This window comes from Aspergillus udagawae (assembly GCF_001078395.1).
Source record: "Aspergillus udagawae IFM 46973 DNA, scaffold_1, whole genome shotgun sequence".
Classification (NCBI taxonomy): Eukaryota; Fungi; Ascomycota; class Eurotiomycetes; order Eurotiales; family Aspergillaceae; genus Aspergillus; species Aspergillus udagawae.
Genome location: NW_025091264.1, coordinates 3,974,410 through 3,994,194, shown reverse-complemented (window position 1 = coordinate 3,994,194; position 19,785 = coordinate 3,974,410). Strand labels below are relative to the sequence as shown.

At 50.8% G+C, this 19,785-nt stretch overlaps 6 protein-coding genes across 6 annotated transcripts; 3 read left to right on the top strand and 3 right to left on the bottom strand.

Moving 5' to 3' along the window:
• Positions 1-2,930: 2,930 nt before the first annotated feature.
• Aud_001305 (uncharacterized protein) lies at positions 2,931-4,327 on the top strand (the record flags this gene model as incomplete). Its single annotated transcript, XM_043286805.1, has 2 exons — positions 2,931-2,943; positions 3,000-4,327. The coding sequence occupies 2 exons, from the start codon at positions 2,931-2,933 to the stop codon at positions 4,325-4,327; spliced, it is 1,341 nt and encodes a 446-aa protein (XP_043142740.1).
• A 952-nt stretch (positions 4,328-5,279) lies between these two features.
• Aud_001304 (KH domain protein) lies at positions 5,280-8,586 on the bottom strand (the record flags this gene model as incomplete). The annotated part of the gene is made up of 6 exons (XM_043286804.1): positions 5,280-6,335; positions 6,396-6,760; positions 6,819-7,143; positions 7,204-7,665; positions 7,718-7,999; positions 8,059-8,586. The coding sequence occupies 6 exons, from the start codon at positions 8,584-8,586 to the stop codon at positions 5,280-5,282; spliced, it is 3,018 nt and encodes a 1,005-aa protein (XP_043142739.1).
• A 3,258-nt stretch (positions 8,587-11,844) lies between these two features.
• Aud_001303 (uncharacterized protein) lies at positions 11,845-14,373 on the bottom strand (the record flags this gene model as incomplete). Its single annotated transcript, XM_043286803.1, has 1 exon — positions 11,845-14,373. One exon carries the CDS (start codon positions 14,371-14,373, stop codon positions 11,845-11,847), a length of 2,529 nt encoding a protein of 842 aa, XP_043142738.1.
• Positions 14,374-15,061: 688 nt separating this feature from the next.
• Positions 15,062-15,902, top strand: Aud_001302 (putative pyrimidine 5'-nucleotidase; the record flags this gene model as incomplete). Its single annotated transcript, XM_043286802.1, has 3 exons — positions 15,062-15,173; positions 15,249-15,674; positions 15,733-15,902. The coding sequence occupies 3 exons, from the start codon at positions 15,062-15,064 to the stop codon at positions 15,900-15,902; spliced, it is 708 nt and encodes a 235-aa protein (XP_043142737.1).
• Positions 15,903-16,427: 525 nt separating this feature from the next.
• Positions 16,428-17,450, top strand: Aud_001301 (uncharacterized protein; the record flags this gene model as incomplete). The annotated part of the gene is made up of 1 exon (XM_043286801.1): positions 16,428-17,450. The coding sequence occupies one exon, from the start codon at positions 16,428-16,430 to the stop codon at positions 17,448-17,450; it is 1,023 nt and encodes a 340-aa protein (XP_043142736.1).
• Positions 17,451-17,542: 92 nt separating this feature from the next.
• Positions 17,543-18,835, bottom strand: Aud_001300 (uncharacterized protein; the record flags this gene model as incomplete). Its single annotated transcript, XM_043286800.1, has 5 exons — positions 17,543-17,675; positions 17,767-17,996; positions 18,105-18,274; positions 18,347-18,527; positions 18,596-18,835. The coding sequence occupies 5 exons, from the start codon at positions 18,833-18,835 to the stop codon at positions 17,543-17,545; spliced, it is 954 nt and encodes a 317-aa protein (XP_043142735.1).
• Positions 18,836-19,785: the final 950 nt, after the last annotated feature.

Sequence of the window (19,785 nt, the reverse complement as noted above, 5' to 3'; positions counted from 1 at the left end):
AGGAGACCATGAGCTCATACTGCTTAGGGTTCCAATATATGCGGTTGCTTCTTGGTCGAGCATCGTTTCACGGCGAGCATCTCTTTGGCTAGATCCTATTCGCGATGTCTACGAGGTATAGCAGATGGTCTACTCAATTGCGCCTTGGTGTTGACGTCTGCTCTTTAGGCCTTCACGATCTACACATTCTTTCAGCTACTCATCAACTTTCTCGGCGGCGAGCGGGCTTTGATCATCATGACACATGGACGTCCTCCTGTATCTCATGCGTGGCCCCTGAATCACTTCCTTCCGAAGGTGGATATCTCCGATCCACACACATTCCTGGCTGTCAAGCGCGGGATCCTCCAGTATACATGGCTGAAACCTATTTTGGCCATCGCCTCAATCATAATGAAAGCGACTGATACCTACCAAGAGGGCTACCTCGGCCTGGAGTCTGGTTACCTTTGGACAGGTATCGTGTACAATGTCAGCGTCACTGTTAGTCTTTACTCTCTCGCAATGTTCTGGGTCTGCTTGCACGACGACTTGTCGCCATTTCGGCCGGTTCCAAAGTTTCTCTGCGTCAAACTCATCATCTTTGCCTCCTATTGGCAAGGCTTCTTCTTGTCCATTTTGCAGTGGTTAGGAGCCCTGTCGAATGGTGTGGCAGGATACACACCCGACAACCTCGCTGCAGCAATACAGGATACCTTAATTTGTTTTGAGATGCCCATTTTTGCCATCACCCATTGGTACGCCTTCTCCTGGCACGACTATGCGGATCCAACCATTTCCGCAGCTCGGCTGCCGGTTGTATATGCGCTTCGAGATGCCTTTGGGGCCAAAGATTTGGTGGAAGACACGAAGATGACTCTTCGGGGTGAGAACTACGAGTACAGGCTTTTTGATTCCGGTGATCACATCATCCCGCACGCCGAATCTAACTCACGAGTCAAACGCGTGATGGACGGAATGCGGTACGAGCGAGGCGGAAAGGCAAAGTACTGGATACCCAAGCCAGGAGAGGTCAACAGTCGAACTCCTTTACTGGCTGATGCAGAATCGAGTAACCGGAGTCGGAGAAGCAGTGCTCTGGAGCGTTTCCGTTCAAATAGCGATATCGAAGAAACCACTCTGGATCCAGACGACGAGGAATTGTTTACCAAAGCTCGCGCGTTAGAGTTTGGGGATTGGAATGTAAGTCTTGCCCACCTTGACGACGAAGAAGGAAGTGGCGAGCTGACTCTTTCCAGTACCCCGTGATTACGGCCAACATAGTTCCAAGAGATCAACGTTTACCGAGTACCACAACCTACCAGAATGTCGAGCAAACAGCTGAGCCAGTGAAGAGAGCCCCAAAGCACAGGAAATCTCGTACGATGAGCGCGAAAAATGAGCAGCGGGATAACCGTAACGGCTCGAGTCACTCCCGACGAAAAGGCAGTCATGAGTCGCCTTCCCTCAAACGCGGTTCAAGCTCCTTGACATCCCAAGGTTCCCATCGCAGCCAGTTAGTTGACCTCGTAGTCGAAGATCGAGAGGCTGAGGAGGAAGAACGGGCGCAGGTCCAGAGAGCTTTTGGTTCCACAACGGTCGAACCAGAAACCAAACACTTTCAGTAAGTGCTCGATTCTTTCCAGACCTGGTTGGGAAATAGCATTAATCATTTCACATTCAGGAGGCCTTCCGGTAAACCAGTCGACGAGGAGAACCACACAGCACCACCTGCAGAGGGCGGGGGCACCTCTAATGAAAACACAGAAGCTGTTAAAGAGTCTGAAGAATCCGAAGAAGAGTCGAGAACGCCTGTTTGGTCCTACGGGGGCCTGGAAGAGGAGAACGTTTGGGGTAAATAGATGGATGAGGTTAACTTCAAATGATGCCAAACGGCTAATGACGGAACGACCTGCGATTGATCATTCTGGGTGTTCAAACGAATTTTTTAACGTATATTATTTCCATTTGGCAATTGAATGTACGGGATGCGATTGGGCGACAGCTAAAGCCAGCAAAATGAGACCACCCTTTTTGCTAAGCACGCAGTAATCAGGCATCATTGGCCAGAAAGCTGATGATAGCAAGGACGGTGATCAAACAGAGAAAGGCTAAATGACTTCTATTATTGTCTACTGGCGACGTGGTAGTGATAGAAACCTATTAGTTTGCGCGGCTGAGCAATAGCGGTGCCTCTTTACGCGCCGCCCACCCACTCAAGCGGGAGAATCAACCAGCAGCACTCCAGTCAGGCACCGTCGCTTCTGGCCCGTCGTGGGATGAACTGTCGGCGATCCAAGCCAGTCAATGTGATTTACTTTGCTGCTGTCAACAAATGAGATGCGGATCATGCCTGAGCAATGATCAACGATCCGACACGCTACTTGGGATGGTGTCCCGCAAGCCGCTGTGACTGGTTCTGACGACCATGTTTTGAGCCTCGTGGGAAATTATCAGTTGATAACAGCTTGCTTAGCGCAGCAGATGATATTTGAATCAGGCTTAGATGGAGCTGCATCATGCAGGATCGCTGTCCCGTTTCATCCTGAGCTGCGTGCATGTTGTCGCTTGCCTAAGGGGCCTATGTATATGATGGATGGACCTCCCCCCGGCTGGGGTATTCTCGTTGGTTGAGAGTGAATCGAGTCGTTGGAGAAGAGCTCCCAGCCTCTCTCTCAAATTTTGGGGTAGTGAACATCAGCGGGCCTGTCTGTTACCATTGTGCTTGTGGTCATTCATTCTTTATCTTCATGTTTAACACCCTATTGTTTCGTGACCCTTTCAGCTCTGTCTGTGTCTCCAAGAGGTGATGGAGCGATAGCTTTGAAGCTCGCACGGCGATGAGGCTAGCAATTGAACAAGCAGGATCCGTGTTCACTGGCTGGATTGCGTCCTGCTTGTCCTGTCTGCGCCCTGAAGGTAATGTTGAGAGCTCACATTATCAGCAAGCAATGAAGTCGAAGGGTATGTGTTCGTCTGCCTGCCGGTATATTTTACCAACAGACTCTAATGTGCTTCAGATCCGGGCATCGAACGAGAGATGAGGATATGTCATACTCAACCTCATCTCGTGCCTCCCATGAAGCTGGTGGTCTATGACGACCTCCCAAGCCCAGGTCCTCCACCTAGGACCTCGTCCTTTCCATCATGGATAACGGAAGGCAGAAGCATTGCCTCCCGAGCATCCAACAGGGCCAGCATGTCGTTCAGGCGGCAGTCCACCCCATTGAGGATCAGTGCACCAACAGACTTCAGGAGAGTCGAGACTTTCCATTCCTTTGCCTCCAGTCCAGCGGAGTTTCAACCTCTCGTGTTGAAGATTCACACATCCGGCAACCGCCTCTCAGATCTGCCAACCTTTGACGACTTTCTTTCACATGAGGAACAACGACGATCTCTTGCCTGGCCTGCAAGAGCTCTTGTGTCTCCCACTGACCCTTCACGTGTTTCCCGCGCACGATCTCATCATCACTCTTCATCATCCTTCCAATTACCCCGCAAACCCGTAGGATCAGGGTCCCGACGATCTTCCCTTGCCACCTTGGAGCAGCTTCTGGACAAGCAATCTCCCATCACAAGCCCTGGGATACCTCATTTCTCAACCCGTACCTCGACCGCCACCGGCCTCAGCGAGGCCTTGTTCTCACCAACACAGAACAGGCTGGAATCGTCGGCCGGCTACGGGTCAATGCCCCAGCGCCAACGCCAACGCAGCGATATCACGTCCATCGCAGTTCCCCCAAAGACACCCCCCAAAACTCCCCTGCAGGACAGGCCGCTACCACCTCTTCCTACCGACAACACTCCGTCGTCAACGGGAACATCTACATCCAACCCCTCGTCCTCCACCCTCTCCGAGGACGACATCTCATCGTCAACGCCAAACACCACGCCATCCCGCACCGGCCGCGTCGCGCAATGGCTCGTCCAAACAGGCAATAGAGCCTTCACCCCCGCCTCTCCCCCTGTCCATTGGAAACCCCGCGCCGAAAAGAGCGCAAGCGCAAGCGCCTTTCGCATCCGCTCACGCACGCTCAGCGGCTCAACGGCCGTCTCTTCCGCACCGAGCACAACAACCACCACAGGCCTAGGTCCAAGGACGCCCCCATCACGGGGGTCCCAAGACCCCAGTCCCACTCTACCATCCGAAAAGGATCTCGAGGCCTTTCCGTCCCGGGCCGTCTTCTCACACGCCCCACCAGCCATCTCATCCACATCCATGTCCATCCCCGACGACAGACCCTACCCAACCATCTACGAAGGCCAGCAACAACAATTCGCATACAGCGAGTTGGATTACTACTCGAGTCCCAATCACCGCCAATCAGCCATCGGTCTGGCCTTTTGATACTTTTGCTGGTCTTTATTTCCGTCATTCATTTCTGGTGCTCTATGCAATGCACACGTTTATCGTGGAGTTTGTCGAGGCAGCTGCCAGATGCAAGTGCATTGCATGCAGGATTCGATCATGTCGATAGATATATCCCGCTTTTCTCTTTTTTTGCAGCTTTTGCTCCGTGTGTGATTCCCCTTGCGTAATGTGCGTGCTGCATCATTCGGTCTGCGGGTCGGGTTAAGCTTGAGCTGTTTCTCGTTGGTCAGGAAGTGAATGGATAATAATATACCTTTACGTATGCTACCCCTCATATACGAAGCAGGATGTATAAAAGACAGTATCAGGAATACGCAAATCTGAGATGGTAGTGAGTATCAGAAAAGCAGTCACTTGGTATTCTGTCTACACTTCAAGGTCTTGGGATATCCGTGTGCATCAAGGTATATAAAACGATCCAACATCAGGCAGTCAAACAGAACCAGTCTCCAACTCCATGATGGAGAAGAAAGCAGATTGAGACAGAGAAAGACCAGACATGCAAACACCTCCATACACCATCATTCCACTTGGTATCATATATTGAATGTTTGAACGAAGATTCGACCCTCCAATGTGTTTCCCATGTAAAAAGACAAAATCGGCATCGCCGTCTCTCCACACACCCCGGGACTAAGCACGAAGCAAGAAAAGCAAACATATCGCACGCAGACTAATCAGTAAAAAAGCAGAAAGGCTGGTTTTGGGAAAGAAGACGCAGGAGTAAAACGTCTTTCAATTCAGAACAGAGCAGCCAATGCTCTTTTTCGTCTCAATCGGGGTCTCCTGAGGATTCCTCTCGCATGCTGTCTGTGGTATCAAATGGGAAAGAAACCGAAAACAGGAAAAACAAAACCGCTGAAAACAAACTTCTCGAAACAGCAGATCAAGTGCCTTGGGGTATAGTGCTGCAAACTGATATCTTGGTTTAACGCGGTGGCCCAATAGGAGCCGGGTATCCAGAAGTAGAATTGGAAGTACTAGGACGACCACTATCAAAAGATGCGCGGGGATCATGTTTGGGAGTCATGTCGCCCGGCGCGGTACCGAACGGAAATTTGGTATCAAAACGTGCTGGCCAACCGTTTGTGCTGCTGCTGTGGCTGTGGGAACTGCCAAGGACAGGCAAGTCGTCCTCGGGCAGATTCACACCCGAGTCATTCCATGGGTTGCGGTAGCCACTGTCTCGGGACTCCATGGAAACAAGAGATGCCTTTGACGCGTTGCTGGATGCATGTTTGAAGAACGAACCGGGAGAGGCCGAATGGTTCTTACGGCCAATGAAAGAAGAAAACGAGGAGATGCTGCCGGGCTTCCGAAGCCTCTCGAAAATCGATCCACGCTCGCTCGTCTCATCGGAAAAGTTGGGCCGGGTGGGGGAGTCGGTAACAATGGGCGTGGGAGCATGCTGCAATAGCTTCGAGTCGAAGAAAGGGAGGGACTCTTCAAACGAGTCGGACTTGGGGCGTGGGATCGCACCCTTGACCGTGGTTGCATCAAGGCCATGGGCGACAAGCCGGGAGATCAAGAAATCGATGGCATCCTTGAGTCCACCGGCGTTGTTGCGCGTGTACCCGAGCACCACACGGTCCTCGGGAGCGAAGGTCGAGGAGGCCGAACCAGTCTCCGAAATTGGCGACTCGGGGTTTGCATCCACCGAAGTATCAACTTCGTATTGCTCTTTCAATTTACAGCAGACATCCTCGCGGAACTCGGAAGATTTGAAGAAATCACGCAATTCCTGAGAGCTCTGGAAAAGAAGTTCGTGACTCTCCGGCACCATTCCCAGCAAGGCATCAACGGCCTGAGGGACCTGGTACTCGGGTCCAGAAATAGTCACGACATCGCTAGCGAGCTCTGTGCTAGGGAACTCGATCTTGCAATTCCACTTCTTCTCAAGCTCATCGATCTCGGTCATGCGGGCAAGCAGTTCACGGTGGTACAAACGATTGATGATAACACGCTCAGAAACGTATTCGGCATCCTGGATGGCTATTAGAAGACCAACTCTTAACGGGCTTCGACAGCAAGATCGACCACTTACAACTTTCTCAACCATGTCCATGATTTCCTGCTTAACCAGATCGAGAGACTGGGCATTACGAGCTGGCGTCCGGCAGATGACATTGTCAACCTTGATGTCATCATCTTCCTTGCCCATACCGCCGCGGTCCATGGCGTTGGAGAATTTGACGAAGACGGAGTATTTCTTCATGATGCGTTGAATGTGTTGTCCGCCGATTCCGATGATTCGCTTGTGGTACTGATCCGGCACATGGAAAGAGATGGAAGCAGGCATTTCCTGCTCAACAAGGTCAAGACCGTTCTTCGTGGACTCATATTGATTGCCACAGACGTCGATGTAGAAGTTGTACTCGTTGAAGCCATCGAATATGATTTGAACGTTGCCTGAAGATGGTCAATGAGATGTTGCAAACGGTGTGTTGGAGCGGTCAAGAAGACTTACTCTGGCCCATGATCTTATTGATCTTGCCGTTCTTCTTTCCACTGACAAACTCCTTATGCTCATTCGCAAGCTCGATCTTGACGCGCATCTGGTATTGGCTTCGCTTCACAAATGGAATTTGATTGACAACCATCATTGCGGATTTCACCGCGTCGTCCGACCCATTGATGGTGAAAGTCAGGTTGTCAAAGCTGACTTCGGCGCCCGAATTGGTACAGATGTCAGACAACATTGTGCGGATGTCCGCGGCAGAAGGAGCGCGGAAGCCGCCTTGGGAAGGGTCAGGCATGATGATCCACCATGAAGCACTGTAGAATTGACCGGCCTAGACAATCGTCAGAAATTGAACAAAACGGGGGGTCGGGGATTGTATGGCTCGACGTACCAGAGCCATTATCTCCCGCACAGTGCGCTCAACGTGCAGAACCTCGGTGCCCTGGATACGAACAAGACCCCGCTGGCTGCCGAGTTGCGGGAAGAGAACATAGGAACCGTTCATTTCCATCACCTTCCGGACCTTGTCGAGACGGTCAAGCAGAATGTTGTCAATCTTGTTGGAGTTGACCATGACATCCTTGACGTAAATCTTGACTCCCATCACCAACTCCCGCAGCTTCTGTTTGGCACGAGCGATCTGCTCCTGGGTATCACCCGTGATGTACACCTCATCTTCACTGCGGCGATGGGCACCTGGAGGAGTGTAGCCGAAAATCCGTGGAAAGGGAGGGGGAAAGTAAATTGCCGTGCCGGTAGCCGCTTCGATGAGCTTGATGTTCTTGCGCGTCCGACCGCAGACCAAAGTGTGCATGGTCAACTCCAATCGCATGGCATCCACATGACGTTTGAGCTAGCGATGACTTAGTGCCGAAAATCATACTTACTGCAGAGAGGAAACTTACAATTTGGTCAATCATGATCAAAACTCTGGTCTTGGCATGCTCAGCACTCTCCATGTCACCGTAGATGGAAACCCGGAATCGATGATCCAGCCCATTGTCCGAAGCGTATCCGTAGGATGAAACCACTGAACTGTCCGAATCACGAAACTTGGGGCTCAGTAGGAAAATGTCGGTGCCTGTGTAGGCGGCCAAGGTATCCAGGTGTTCCAGAACACTCGACCGAACACCCTTGGTCGATCCATCCATAATGAGATGTATGTCCACGTCGACGGTCGCGCAGCGCTGAGGATAGAGACGTTAGCGAATATTACAACCACCTAGATATGACGCTCGTTTCATACCAGTAGGATGGGGGTCTCATTGAGAATTTTTGCCCGCATCTTGCGCACAGTTTCTCCGTCACCCGTGATGCAGACGTTGGTCACCAAGCCTTGAGGTCGCCTCTGCAATGATGGAACCGACTTGGGTTCTGAAGACGTAACCACCGCTTCAACCCGACCGTTACTGGACTCCGTAATCTGACGGCATAATCTGCGAAGTGATTCGACGTTGCTAGCGTGGACAGGTAGGTTGTAGACCGGGGTTCCTTCCGGGGTGCCTTCAGGAAAAGACCAACGCTGAAGGGCGCCGGGACTCGCATGAAGCACATCATCGATATCGGGACCCGCGAGGGTGGAGGAGAATGGGACATTGAAGGAGAGGTTGACCGTGGGATCGATTCCGGTGGGAGGAGTCATAGGAGGAGCGCCGTGCGGCCGCCGAAGAGTGTGGGAGGTCATGTCAGTATGAGGTCTAGACATGCCAAAGGTAGGCGTCATCCGCTCCCAGCCATGACGGGCCTGGCCCGTAAAATTGGAAATCTTGTGCATGACAAGAATAGATCGAATCTCTGACCCCTTGAGCAAGTCGAGGGGAAAGAGAGAGAAGAGGGAGCAGAAGGAGGGAAATGGCGGAAGTTGATCCGGGAGGAATTTGGCGAAGAGAAAGGAGAGGAGGGATCGATCTCAAGAAGGATGAAGTCGCCGTTCTCGACAGGGATGATTGGGGGAGGGCGGCGTCGGATGGAATGGCGTGGGTGGACAGGGCGTTATGGAACCGGAATGGTGGGAAAAGGCAAAGCAATTCGATCAACGAGACAAGGGTATCGAAGTGGGGAGATGGGGAAAGATGAAGAGAAAGGAAAGAAAAACAGGAGGGAAAAGAGAAAAGGAAAAGGAAAAAGCCAAAAGGTCAGGAAGAATTGTCAATGAAGCGAAGATGATAGATTGGGAAAAGTGGAGGAGTAAGAGGGAAGAGGAAGAGAAGTGAGAATGTGAGTAAGAGAGAAGAGCGAAGAGTGAGAGGAAAGAGGAAGACAGACAGCTCTGGGCGCTGAAGGTATTTTCCTCGAACGGTCTGGGTTGGCTGAATTCAGGTTCCTTAGTTGGTCTACGGCGGACTGGGAACGGGACTTACTTGCTATTCGATTCTCCTTGGGAGATTCTTCCTATGGTAGTACTATTTAGTGGATAGTAGATAAAGATCGTAGATAGAGCATGAACAATTGAGCTACTCTATTCATCTGATCTTGACTCTCTTCACAGATTTGCTATCATTTCTCAGCCCAGTGGCCCAATCTGTCTTTCGTTAAAGCGGAAGATGCGGGTCAAAGGTCTGGTCCAGCGTCTAGACTACGAGGTGGCTCAGGACAAAGTACGGGTTGATCACCGACAAAGCAATTATAATCATCATGATGATTGTAGACTGTCGTTGACTCGTTTGTGGTCAACATGGCTGCTACAATAATAATAATGATAGTGATGATGATAATGGGTTCTGAAGATTCATGACCTCTCAAGGGTCCTGCTTTTGGAGAGAAGGCAGATAACCTATCTATATCCTCAGGCACCTCACATAGTGCCTTCCTTTGCTCTAATACTTGTTTTCAAGGCAATCCTCCTTATTCTCACATACGCAACTCCTCACAACAGCCAGTATCTGAAATCCGCAAGAACAGATCAACAGAGTCAGTCATACTGATCTGGGAGAAAGGTGTGGCTGTACGGAATATGGGCTGTCATCCTTCTTGCTCTTCTTGGATTCGTCTTTCCTGCACGTCCCACACGCTATTCCCTTTCGCGGTTTCCAAGCGAAAATGGCAGTCACGTGCATTTCTTAGCAACAGCTGAGGTCGACAGTTGAGTAGACAGCGTCCGTACTCCGCACACATGCGATGTTATGACCACATCCTCTCATCCATATGTGAGGATAACTTCCCGTAGGCCAACGATCGATCAATCAATAGTCATGTCATAAATCTGGCCCAATTACCAAAGAACTCATGTTAGTGCACGCGAGTTCCTGCCTCTCCTGGTTGTTCCGGCCCTGGCGTCGAGCGAATTGAATTTGCTCGGGAATTGAAGCAATCTCTTGTTCATAATGAGCTGTTTTGTGTTTACATGGCCGATTTTACACAGTACTAAGGTACTACTGTCGATGGTCGAGTGTACCTGTTCAACAGCTGGTAAAACATGATTTGCCACTCGAACATGCCGCACTGGCTGATCCTCAAGGAAAGGTATGGATGGAAGTGGGACTCAATCCCTCTCTTACAGCGCATTTGATTTCAAAACACTACTCTTTCTGTCGGAAGAGGTTTTGATATCTGTTTCACAATTACCTTTCTAGGTAGTTTCTTCATGTTCGGTAATACAAGGCCTTGCGTCACCAGTTCCCATCTATCTCATCATTATTACTACCAACGCAAGTACTTGGTTGATCCACCCGGAACTCGAAGGGGGGAGCCCAAATCAAGACATCAGCACTACAGTGCATGAGACACCTCTACTCCGTACCTCCAAGAGGAGCAGCAAAGTTTCGGGAATTTACGATCATGTTTCCTGTTTGCTGTTCTCCATAATCATCAGCAAGTGTCATGATCATCTCCCCTACACTTTTATCCTGATCAAGTAGCACCACGGATCTCTCTGAAGAATGCCAATCATATCAATGAAATTCGACCATGCCAACTCAATCGAAGCCAAGAGACCCTGTAGCGCGCAATTGGAGGGATGCCTGGGCCTCCGTGGCATCCCCAGTAGGTATGTCTCTCAAAGGTATGCTTGGGCACCATCAACAGCAACCTTCGCTCCTGGCCAAGACAGTCTTCGTACTTTAAACCAGGAGGCAAGGACCCCCCGAACAGAAATCCAGTGCGTCTTGAGAATCATCTGCTGGCAAAGGAAAACAGCAAGATCCAGTCCCTCATCGACCTAAAATCAACGACGTCATCGTTGCTAGTGCTAGTTGTGGGTCTGGCTCACAACAGACTACCCTTAGGTAACTCTGCACTAAAGCCTAAGGAACCTAACAAATTGACATTCATCAACCAACTGGATTCAATCCCGCGCATATTATTCCCCGGGTTATGTCCCAGCAATCCCCTGGTAGCCTTGCGTCCGAGCTGCGCGGTGCATATGTATCCGTCCGCATACCGGGCATTTCGTCCATTCTGGCGCATATCGACTGCCTATCTACCAGGTATATAGCCAGAGCAGACGTAACCATGTCCATAGTTAAGCCTTCCTTAGCCCAGTGGGCGCTACGTAGCGGTATACCTATTTAAATGACTACCTTAGAACATACTCTGTAGGGGTACTGTCCATGGGATGCGCACTGCCCAACATACGCCCATGATTAAAGGCATAGAGACTAAATTCTGCCTGTTGAGTCTCACCGATCCAGAGACCGCTTCTAGACTTTTATAGTCCTCCAGAGGAGCTGCATCCTGCGCATCGTCAAAATGTGCAACACAATTCAACAGACAGCATAGATGTATGCTGTGGTGCTTGAATCATGCACAGATATGTGGCCGGAACTATACTAGCTTTGGGACCCATTCCCATTAAATGCAGAATTCTAACCACTACTCCAATACCCTTGCATATGATGAGCCTCGGTGTTTTGGAAAAACATACCATGTCATTCCTTCTATTACTGTGGTGGTATTTCTGATGCAAGAGATGGTTTAGTGGGGAATGATCTTCAAAAAATACCCTTTCGGTGTACATTAGAGCGTTAAATAACTTGTGATGATACTCCATACATGCAAATGAATCGACCCGGTATGATTCGGCTTCTGCTGAAACTCAATAACGCTGGGAAACCCGATGAACTGTCTCTCTCCCATCGAGCACCACCCGCTCGGGCTCCCCTTCATAGTATCTTTCTTCTCTCGCCAGAGGGCGTGGTGCAACATAAACAGGTCGCTCGATATATTCTCTTGGCCGTCGAGCGTCATCGTCTACATAAACACTTACATCTCGTTCGGCAGGGCGGACGCTTCCCATCCGCGGGATCATCTCCCGAGGCTCCTCATATCGAGCAGCAGGGGGACGCACACTTGGCATCCTGATGATCCTCTCACGTGGGATATCCGCCTCTTCAACGTAGGTCGCCCGAGTCGCAGGATACCCGGCAACTTGAACGCTACTGCTGCGTGGATACGATTCTCTGTCATCGACCAGTGGCGTGACGTAACTGCGCCGTTCGCTCGGAGCGGGCCGAGGGTATTCCGTCACCCGTCGATAAGCTGCTGGCGGAGGTGGCATTTCCTGCACGTATCTCCGGCCACCATATGGATCTTCAACGACGGAGACTGCTCGAACGCTACCACCAGGACGTATCGGCGTTGTGCCGTCATCGTAGACCTCGCCTCGCGGGATTCGACCTGGGGGTGGAGGCATTGCCTGCATTCGGGGGGGTGGCGTCCTCTCACGATAGTGATTCCCATGCTCATCTATCAAGATCCGCCGTGGAGGCGCCGCCGCACTTCCTTCGATCCAGGCCTCTTGGTATCGCGGGGATGTCGGCGACGCAAGCGCCGGGGCGTAGTGTCTGGCGTAAGTTTGGGGCGGTTCGTCATAGTACCTGACTCTTTCTTGCGGAGGCCGCTCCACTATAGCGTAGGATGCAGCGCGCAGCGAGCGAGAGCTGGGCCGCTCAATGTACTCCCGAGCATACTCAGGTTGCCGAGCCTGGTGTAGGCTTGCGACCCTCCGTAGATCTTGGTCATCGCGTACAGGGCGCCGAGCGCTAAGCCTCGAAACCGTCCTTGGGTATGCGGCTTCAACGTGCGCTTCATGATAAGGGTCGAGCTCATATGCAGGCTCCCGCGCCGGCTCGATTCTCTCGTACACTGGCGTATAGGGAGGACGAGGCGAGGCAATGTCAATATAGATTGGCCTTTCTTGAGGCTGGATTGTAGGTGGCGTGTCAGCAAAAGGTGGCGGCGACACAGGCTCTTCCTTGATATATGCCTCGGTACTGCCGCCTGCTTGCGATCTGTAAGAGACTGGGCCAGGTCGGCTTCTGTCTTCTTGTAGTCTCCTACGTTTCCTCGGCATCAACTGCTGGGGCGGTATTTCAGGACTGGCAGCCCGAAGATTCTGTCTCGCATGCTGCATCCGGTTAGAGCTGTAGTCTACTGGTGGGACTTTGGGGTGATGGACAGTGGGAACCTTAGCTATGGCCAGAGGAGAAACCCTTGACGGCTGCGGTGCCGCAGGAGAAGTGATATGATTGCGCACAACCCTCACGTTATCCCCAGGTGATACTGTTTTGCGACGGTTTTGATGGGGACGAGGAGGTTCCTGGTCTTGTCCACTGCGCTTGTCCGTATGCGGTTGTCTCTGCTCGATCGGTTGTTGAAGGTCTGCGCTTTCCATAGGCGGTATATCTGGAGCTGGAGGTGAATACTCGGGCTCCTCGAAAGCATCTGCCTGCTGTTGAATGGCCTGCAAGCTGTTGTTCGTGGAATCTACCTGAGCCTGCTGGGACTGCCTTTGACGGTCTGCAACGGGGTAAGTATCTTGCATTTCCTGATCCGACGCAGGTCTGTTGAGGGCTTCAAGCCGTTGCAACTCATCTGAGTAATTCTCTACTGGAGCTTCAGTAGCAACTTCCTCTGAATTAGAAAGAGGCGCCGAAGACGGCTTCTGCTGAACCGGAGAGTCAGGGGCTCTACTGGAGTCGAAGGATTCATCATACGAGTCACTGGGGGCTTCCATGCCATTGGGCCCAGGAACATCGATTGATGGTGAAGGTGGAACCAGCTCAAACGCCTTGTTCAAAACTTCCGAGACATCAAAGTCTGGCTTCGCGTCCTGCATGGCGGCTCGCTGCCGGGACTCTTGCTTCTTTTGTTCCAGCTGCTCTCGTAGCGCCCTTTCCACTCTCTGTCGTTGCAACTGCAATTCCGCTCTAACTAGATCATCGGATTTGGTCAAGAAGATGGGATCAATCTCCGACGTAGGTTTGGGAAGAATACGCGTAGACTGAGGCGCGCTGGTCACACCAGATGACGCATTGTTTTTGAGGGTCTGCGCACTCGCGACTCCTGCAACTGCTGGCTTGGACTGAGATGGATTACCCTGGAAAGGAATCTGACCGCCAGCAGTCTTTACCTGAGCTTGTCTTGTTGGGGTAGGGGGATTAGGGGCATTTCGAGACGCGGTCTTGCGCACAAATTGCTGGGGAACTTTCAACCTAGGGTGAGCACCAGTAAAGATGTCGTCGCTAATTTTCAAAATCTTCTCATATTCCTTCACCTGCTCACTCTCCGATAAGCTAGCTGATATAACTCCAGCTTGGAGTTGAGCTGTCCCGGGAGTTGCCATAATGCTGAAGCTCCACGGGCGGGAGGTTTGGCTTATGGGAGTAAATTATTATCGGTACTTGCAGTACCTGTAAATCCAAAAGCCCTTTTAACCCTAGTTCACCTGTGATGAGTTGATCACTCTTATCAACAGGAAACATGGAAGGTTGGGAGCAGGAAATCCGGGTGTATTTTTGCCTTTGACGTGGTCAAGGGAGAATGAAAAAAATAGCAGAATGCAAGCTTTCGAGTCCGCACGAGTTACTGTAAACTACGCTAGGCTCACTAAGGAGTAGTAAGGTAGGCTGTGAGTCTGTGACCTTGGGCGGTCAACGCTAAGCTCTGTACGGAATTATAATGCGGGCGGTTATTCCCGCAGATTCAGGACGCAGTTGTGAATCATCGCGGGGGTTGACTCTTCTTACATTCCCCTTTATCTATGACTCCTTTGATGTTACGGACTTATCGCATATGCCAGAGAATCCAACCTAGATTTACACTTCCCTCATCTTTCCCTTATAGACATTTTATCTCTCACTGTGAGATCATTCACCCTCGGAGAACAATGGCCACTGCGGAATGTCCCACTGGCGCAGTGCCCGATCCTGACACAAGGCCAATTTTCTTCTTTGACATAGATAATTGTGTATGTATATGCATCGCTGGTATTATCACTTGCATTTTCTCAGATACCAGGCTGATATGGCGTCATGCGCAGCTTTATACTCGAGGTCAGGAGCCCCGACGACTCGAGCGCTCCGACGAGGACTGACATGGCCAGCGCAGAATGCAACATCCACGATGAGATGCAGAAATTGATCCGTTAGTTGCCTCAAAACCTCCTCTATATGAACGCACTCGGACAATGAACCCCATTTAACTTAATCACCCTCGCAGACCAGTTCTTCGTCAAGCACCTCTCCCTCTCCGCTGAAGACGCTCACATGCTCCACCAGAAATACTATAAGGAGTACGGTCTTGCGATTCAGGGCCTCACACGTCATCACACCATTGACCCCCTTGAATTCAATCGCGAAGTCGACGATGCCCTCCCTTTAGACAGAATCCTCAAGCCGGATCCCAAACTGCGCAAGTTACTCGAGGACATTGACAAGTCCAAAGTGAAGCTGTGGCTACTCACAAACGCTTATATCACACATGCCAAACGTGTCATCGAGTTGTTGAATGTGGGCGATCTGTTCGAGGGCATCACATTCTGCGACTATTCGCGGCCGCCGCTCATCTGCAAGCCGTCTCAGGACATGTATGAGAAGGCGGAGATTGAAGCCGGCGCGCCGAGCACGGAGCAGTGCTACTTTGTTGGTATGCTATTTCTTTTCGTCCTTTGACCTTGTCTCAGTATCATGCTGATAATCGGAAGATGACTCGCACTTGAATTGCAAACACGCCGCGGAACGTGGCTGGACTACTGTCCACCTCGTCGAACCGACACTCCCTATCCCTCGAATTCCGGCCTCGCAATACATGATTCGAAGCCTCGAGGAATTGCGGACACTGTTCCCACACTTCTTCAAGGCTAATGTCGCATGATAGACCGGACAGACATTTGTTTATAGAAAGGGGTAGTTTGTATATTGTTAGACTAATGAATATATACGAAGCATCTGCGATTGGGCTCGCAATGGCGGGCTCTGTTGCGGCAGTTGATTATAGAATCAGTGATATATACCGAGTCAAGCCGATAATTCCATGTGGGACAATCGTAGCCGTGGATACGCCATACCAGTGTCTTCAATTGCTATGTGCTGTGGTAGACTAGCTTCACGATATACTGTGTCGAGGTTGCCGCTCGATCAAAAGAATTTCTAATATATTGGCAACATCCCGTCATTGCTGTGATTCGTTTCTTGTAAAGCTACTTATAATCGCGTCTGATAACACTATATATCTGAAATTACGACCCTCTTCTCTTGGCAAAGGTTGGTAAAGCAGCCTAGAGAGGCTGCCAGGCACCTCTTCACACAACACCACAATCACCATTTCATTTTATTCACTCCTTTTTCTTCTTTTACCCTGCTCCGTTACCAACCATCCATGCTTCTCTACTACTAAAGCATGGCAACCACCACACAACCATCCACTGCTGACGCAGATGAGATCATGCGCCTGGCAGTGGAACGATTCCGCATCAAAATGGAGTCCTCTAACCGGCAATTCCTCCAAGACCGGATCGAGGAGATTGAAGCGATGAACCTACCCACCGAAGAGGAAAAACTTGTAAAGATGCGCCCCTACTGGCCTAATTTGGGAATCAAGGGCGAGGATTCTTGGAATGATTGCGCCCCAATAGGCCCTGTCCGTCAATCTCGCGAGGAGAGAAACGTCACTCGATTGGCCGACGTTAAAACGGTATACCACGAGTACATGGATGGCATCCAGCCGCCAAGGCTGTTGACAGAGGAGTGGCGTCAGATGTATCTGGACACCGTCCAAAGCGTGTGTGATGAGGCCGCCTTTCGCGATGAGGAGGACGAGGATTTCTCAATCCCGCTCTGCCATGAGCTGGGTTCCTTTATCAAGTACGCCAGTGGTGTCCAGGATCCGGATTTCCGGCGCTCAGGCATAGCCCCTTTCGGACCTGTTTTTGTATCAGAGACCCAGGACTATGCATTTAAGGATAACCCGGCAGTACTTGCATTGCCGCCCCCTAATATCTTCGAGGCCCGAGAAAGCCTGAAGTATTATCTGCAAGAATTCCTCTGTGATGAGAGCTTCGTTGCTGGGACTGTCGACGAAGACTTGGAAGTGAGAGTCGGTTTCTTAACCGGGACTGGCTGTCGCTGTGGACATGATAAATGGCACAGCGCCTATCTGTACTGTCGCCGGTTCGTCGAGGACTCCGATCCAAGCCATAAGGACTGGGCGTGGCGGGTGGTCATTTTCCATGCGGACGGCGAGAATCCTACCATGCTAAACGGGCGGAAGCCAAGATTCGATTCCATCCCTGAGTTTCTGGAATGGTACAGTAGCTGGCTGGAACATTCGGATCTAGATCAAATTCGGAAGGACGTCATGAAACCTGAGTATGATAGTGATGAGGACTACTCGCCAGCTTGGGGATTCGTTTACAACGGATAGTCAAACTTATCCATGTCGCATGGGATATGTGCAGAATGAAACCCCTCAGATTCCCTGCTTACTCTCCGTCCACAAGCTAGTATTCGCTCATGTTATCTGCCTCCTTCGTCATCACTCGGTGGTGCATTGAAGCTCTTGCCATCTTCAGCAGCGTTTTCGCTAGTAGGATTCCTCGATTCTCCTTTTTTGGCCTCCTCCTTGACATTGCTCCATTCCATGCCTAAGCTGCCAATGACAAAGACAAGCAAAGACGAGGGCAACCAAAAAGCATAGCCGCAGTGAGGAATTGTAAGCATTCAAAACAGCAGCGTGGTACTGAGACGGAATGATCTTGGAATGGCCGGTGATACCAGCGTTCTTAATATCCCCAGAACTGATGCTAATGCCATAGATGCGTGCAAGGGAGGTAGCCGGATGTTGGCCGAGAACGTTCTGGCCAACCGAGTCGAATATGGCGCCGAAGAGAGTCTGACCGAAAAGCATGAGGGGAGCGCCGATGGCCACTTCCTTGCGGGGGAGTACCGTCTGCGCAGCGACGCTGGGTGCCTGGAAGCAACAGCCCAAGCCGAGGTCGTAAACGATTTGGTAGACGATTCATTGGCCGGTCGTTGCGTTGACTTTGAGGATAGTGAGAAGACCCGCACCGACTGATACCATGCATGTGCCAGCGATCAGGAACGGCGTGTAATAGCCCACTTTAGTCATTCCCACGCCGCTGACAATGGATGAAACAACCATGGCAATCACCAGAGGCAGCAGGCGGATGCCACTCTCGATGGCGCAGTCACTTGTTACCGACTGGAACCAGATGGGGAAATAGTAAACTTGCGTTCTACTATCAGCAAGAAATCATATTTCATGAACAGTGGACTTGGTGGTGTGTTAAGACGACTTACCAAACATTGTCATGTGCACACCCACCGTGCAGCTCCCCCAGAAGCCAGCGAGGATGCTTCGCTGGATGAAAATGCGCGGTGGCACAGTGGCTGTCTTGGGTCTCCAGATCTGAATCAAGATGAAAGCGACCCACAGTATGGAAGTGACTGTAAGTAAGGCGATGATACGCCCATTGCTCCACTGTTATACAGTCAGCTCTGCGCGGTGAAATTGCAGCACATGGAAAGCCTCTGTGAGAGGGAACTTACACTGTATGTAAAACCACCCCATTCTAGAGCCAAAAACAGGCAGATGACTCCTGGGAGGAGAGCAATGACGCCTTCCAGAATGAGCTGCGCCACTTTATGCTTCCAAGTCGAGGCATCCTTTGACGAGGCACCTGGGACATAGAGCAGGAAAGAGACGAACAGGAGGACCACACCTCCGAATGGCAGCGGCGAGAAAGGCTCCTGGTCAACAAGTTGCACGGAGAAGACGTTTGAGAGCATTCAAACAATCCAGGGCAACTAAGAACGTGGCGATATAGAGGGAGGTCATCAGCAGCTAGAGCCTAAAACCCGTAGGGTACTTGTGGTCATCAGGAGGAGCTTCTGGCGGAGTAGACGACATCTCCCACTTCTCCTGCTCCTGCGGATTATCATTGCTGGACGTTCCCATTGCGATTCAAAACGATGAACTTGAACTCGGTTACTGATCTTGGTTGGAGTAGCATGATTGTATATAGTCGACTGCATCTCTGCGCTCTTGCTCCGAGGAGCTGTATGTGCTGCACTCTTCCGGCTTGCCACGTCTTAAGCAAGAGCTACATGGAGATTGTCTGTCGCAACGGATTCTGAAATAGTCTCAATGCTTTGGGTCTTGACTTTGTCTGATTGACTACCCACAAGAGAGACCGACTCACTTGCGAGTTCCGCAGACAGAACAGCTCAAAACGGGCTTACCACATCTCCTGCCGTGGGATACTGATTGTGACATCGTCTTGTACGGTGTATTCCATCAAGAGACCGCCAGGATGGAGTGCTTTGGAGACAGCGCAAATGATGTTGCTGCGATGGCGAAGAAAGAAGCAAGAACGCAATCGGAAAATGCAACACTAGCCGGAAAAAATGGTGATAAAACGGCAAGGGATGATACATCAATTGACAAGGTGGATATTATCTAGAAGTTGGTATCCTCGAAGATTAACTAAGGCAAGATGATAGTAAGGTAATGAAGCTTGGGGTGGCTCAATTACGGAAGAGCTAACCTAGGGTACGGTTAGTCCAGTCAGGATGTTTAGTTATTTTGGACCTCCTGGACTTCAGCATCGACAATACTTTGGCCGCAAGTACCTGGCAAGAAGCGAACTGTAGCCATCAATGACTTTGAATTACATATGTACATTTTGAAATGAAATAGAAAGGGTGCCATGAGCACAATTAAAAGAAAGAAGTAGGCA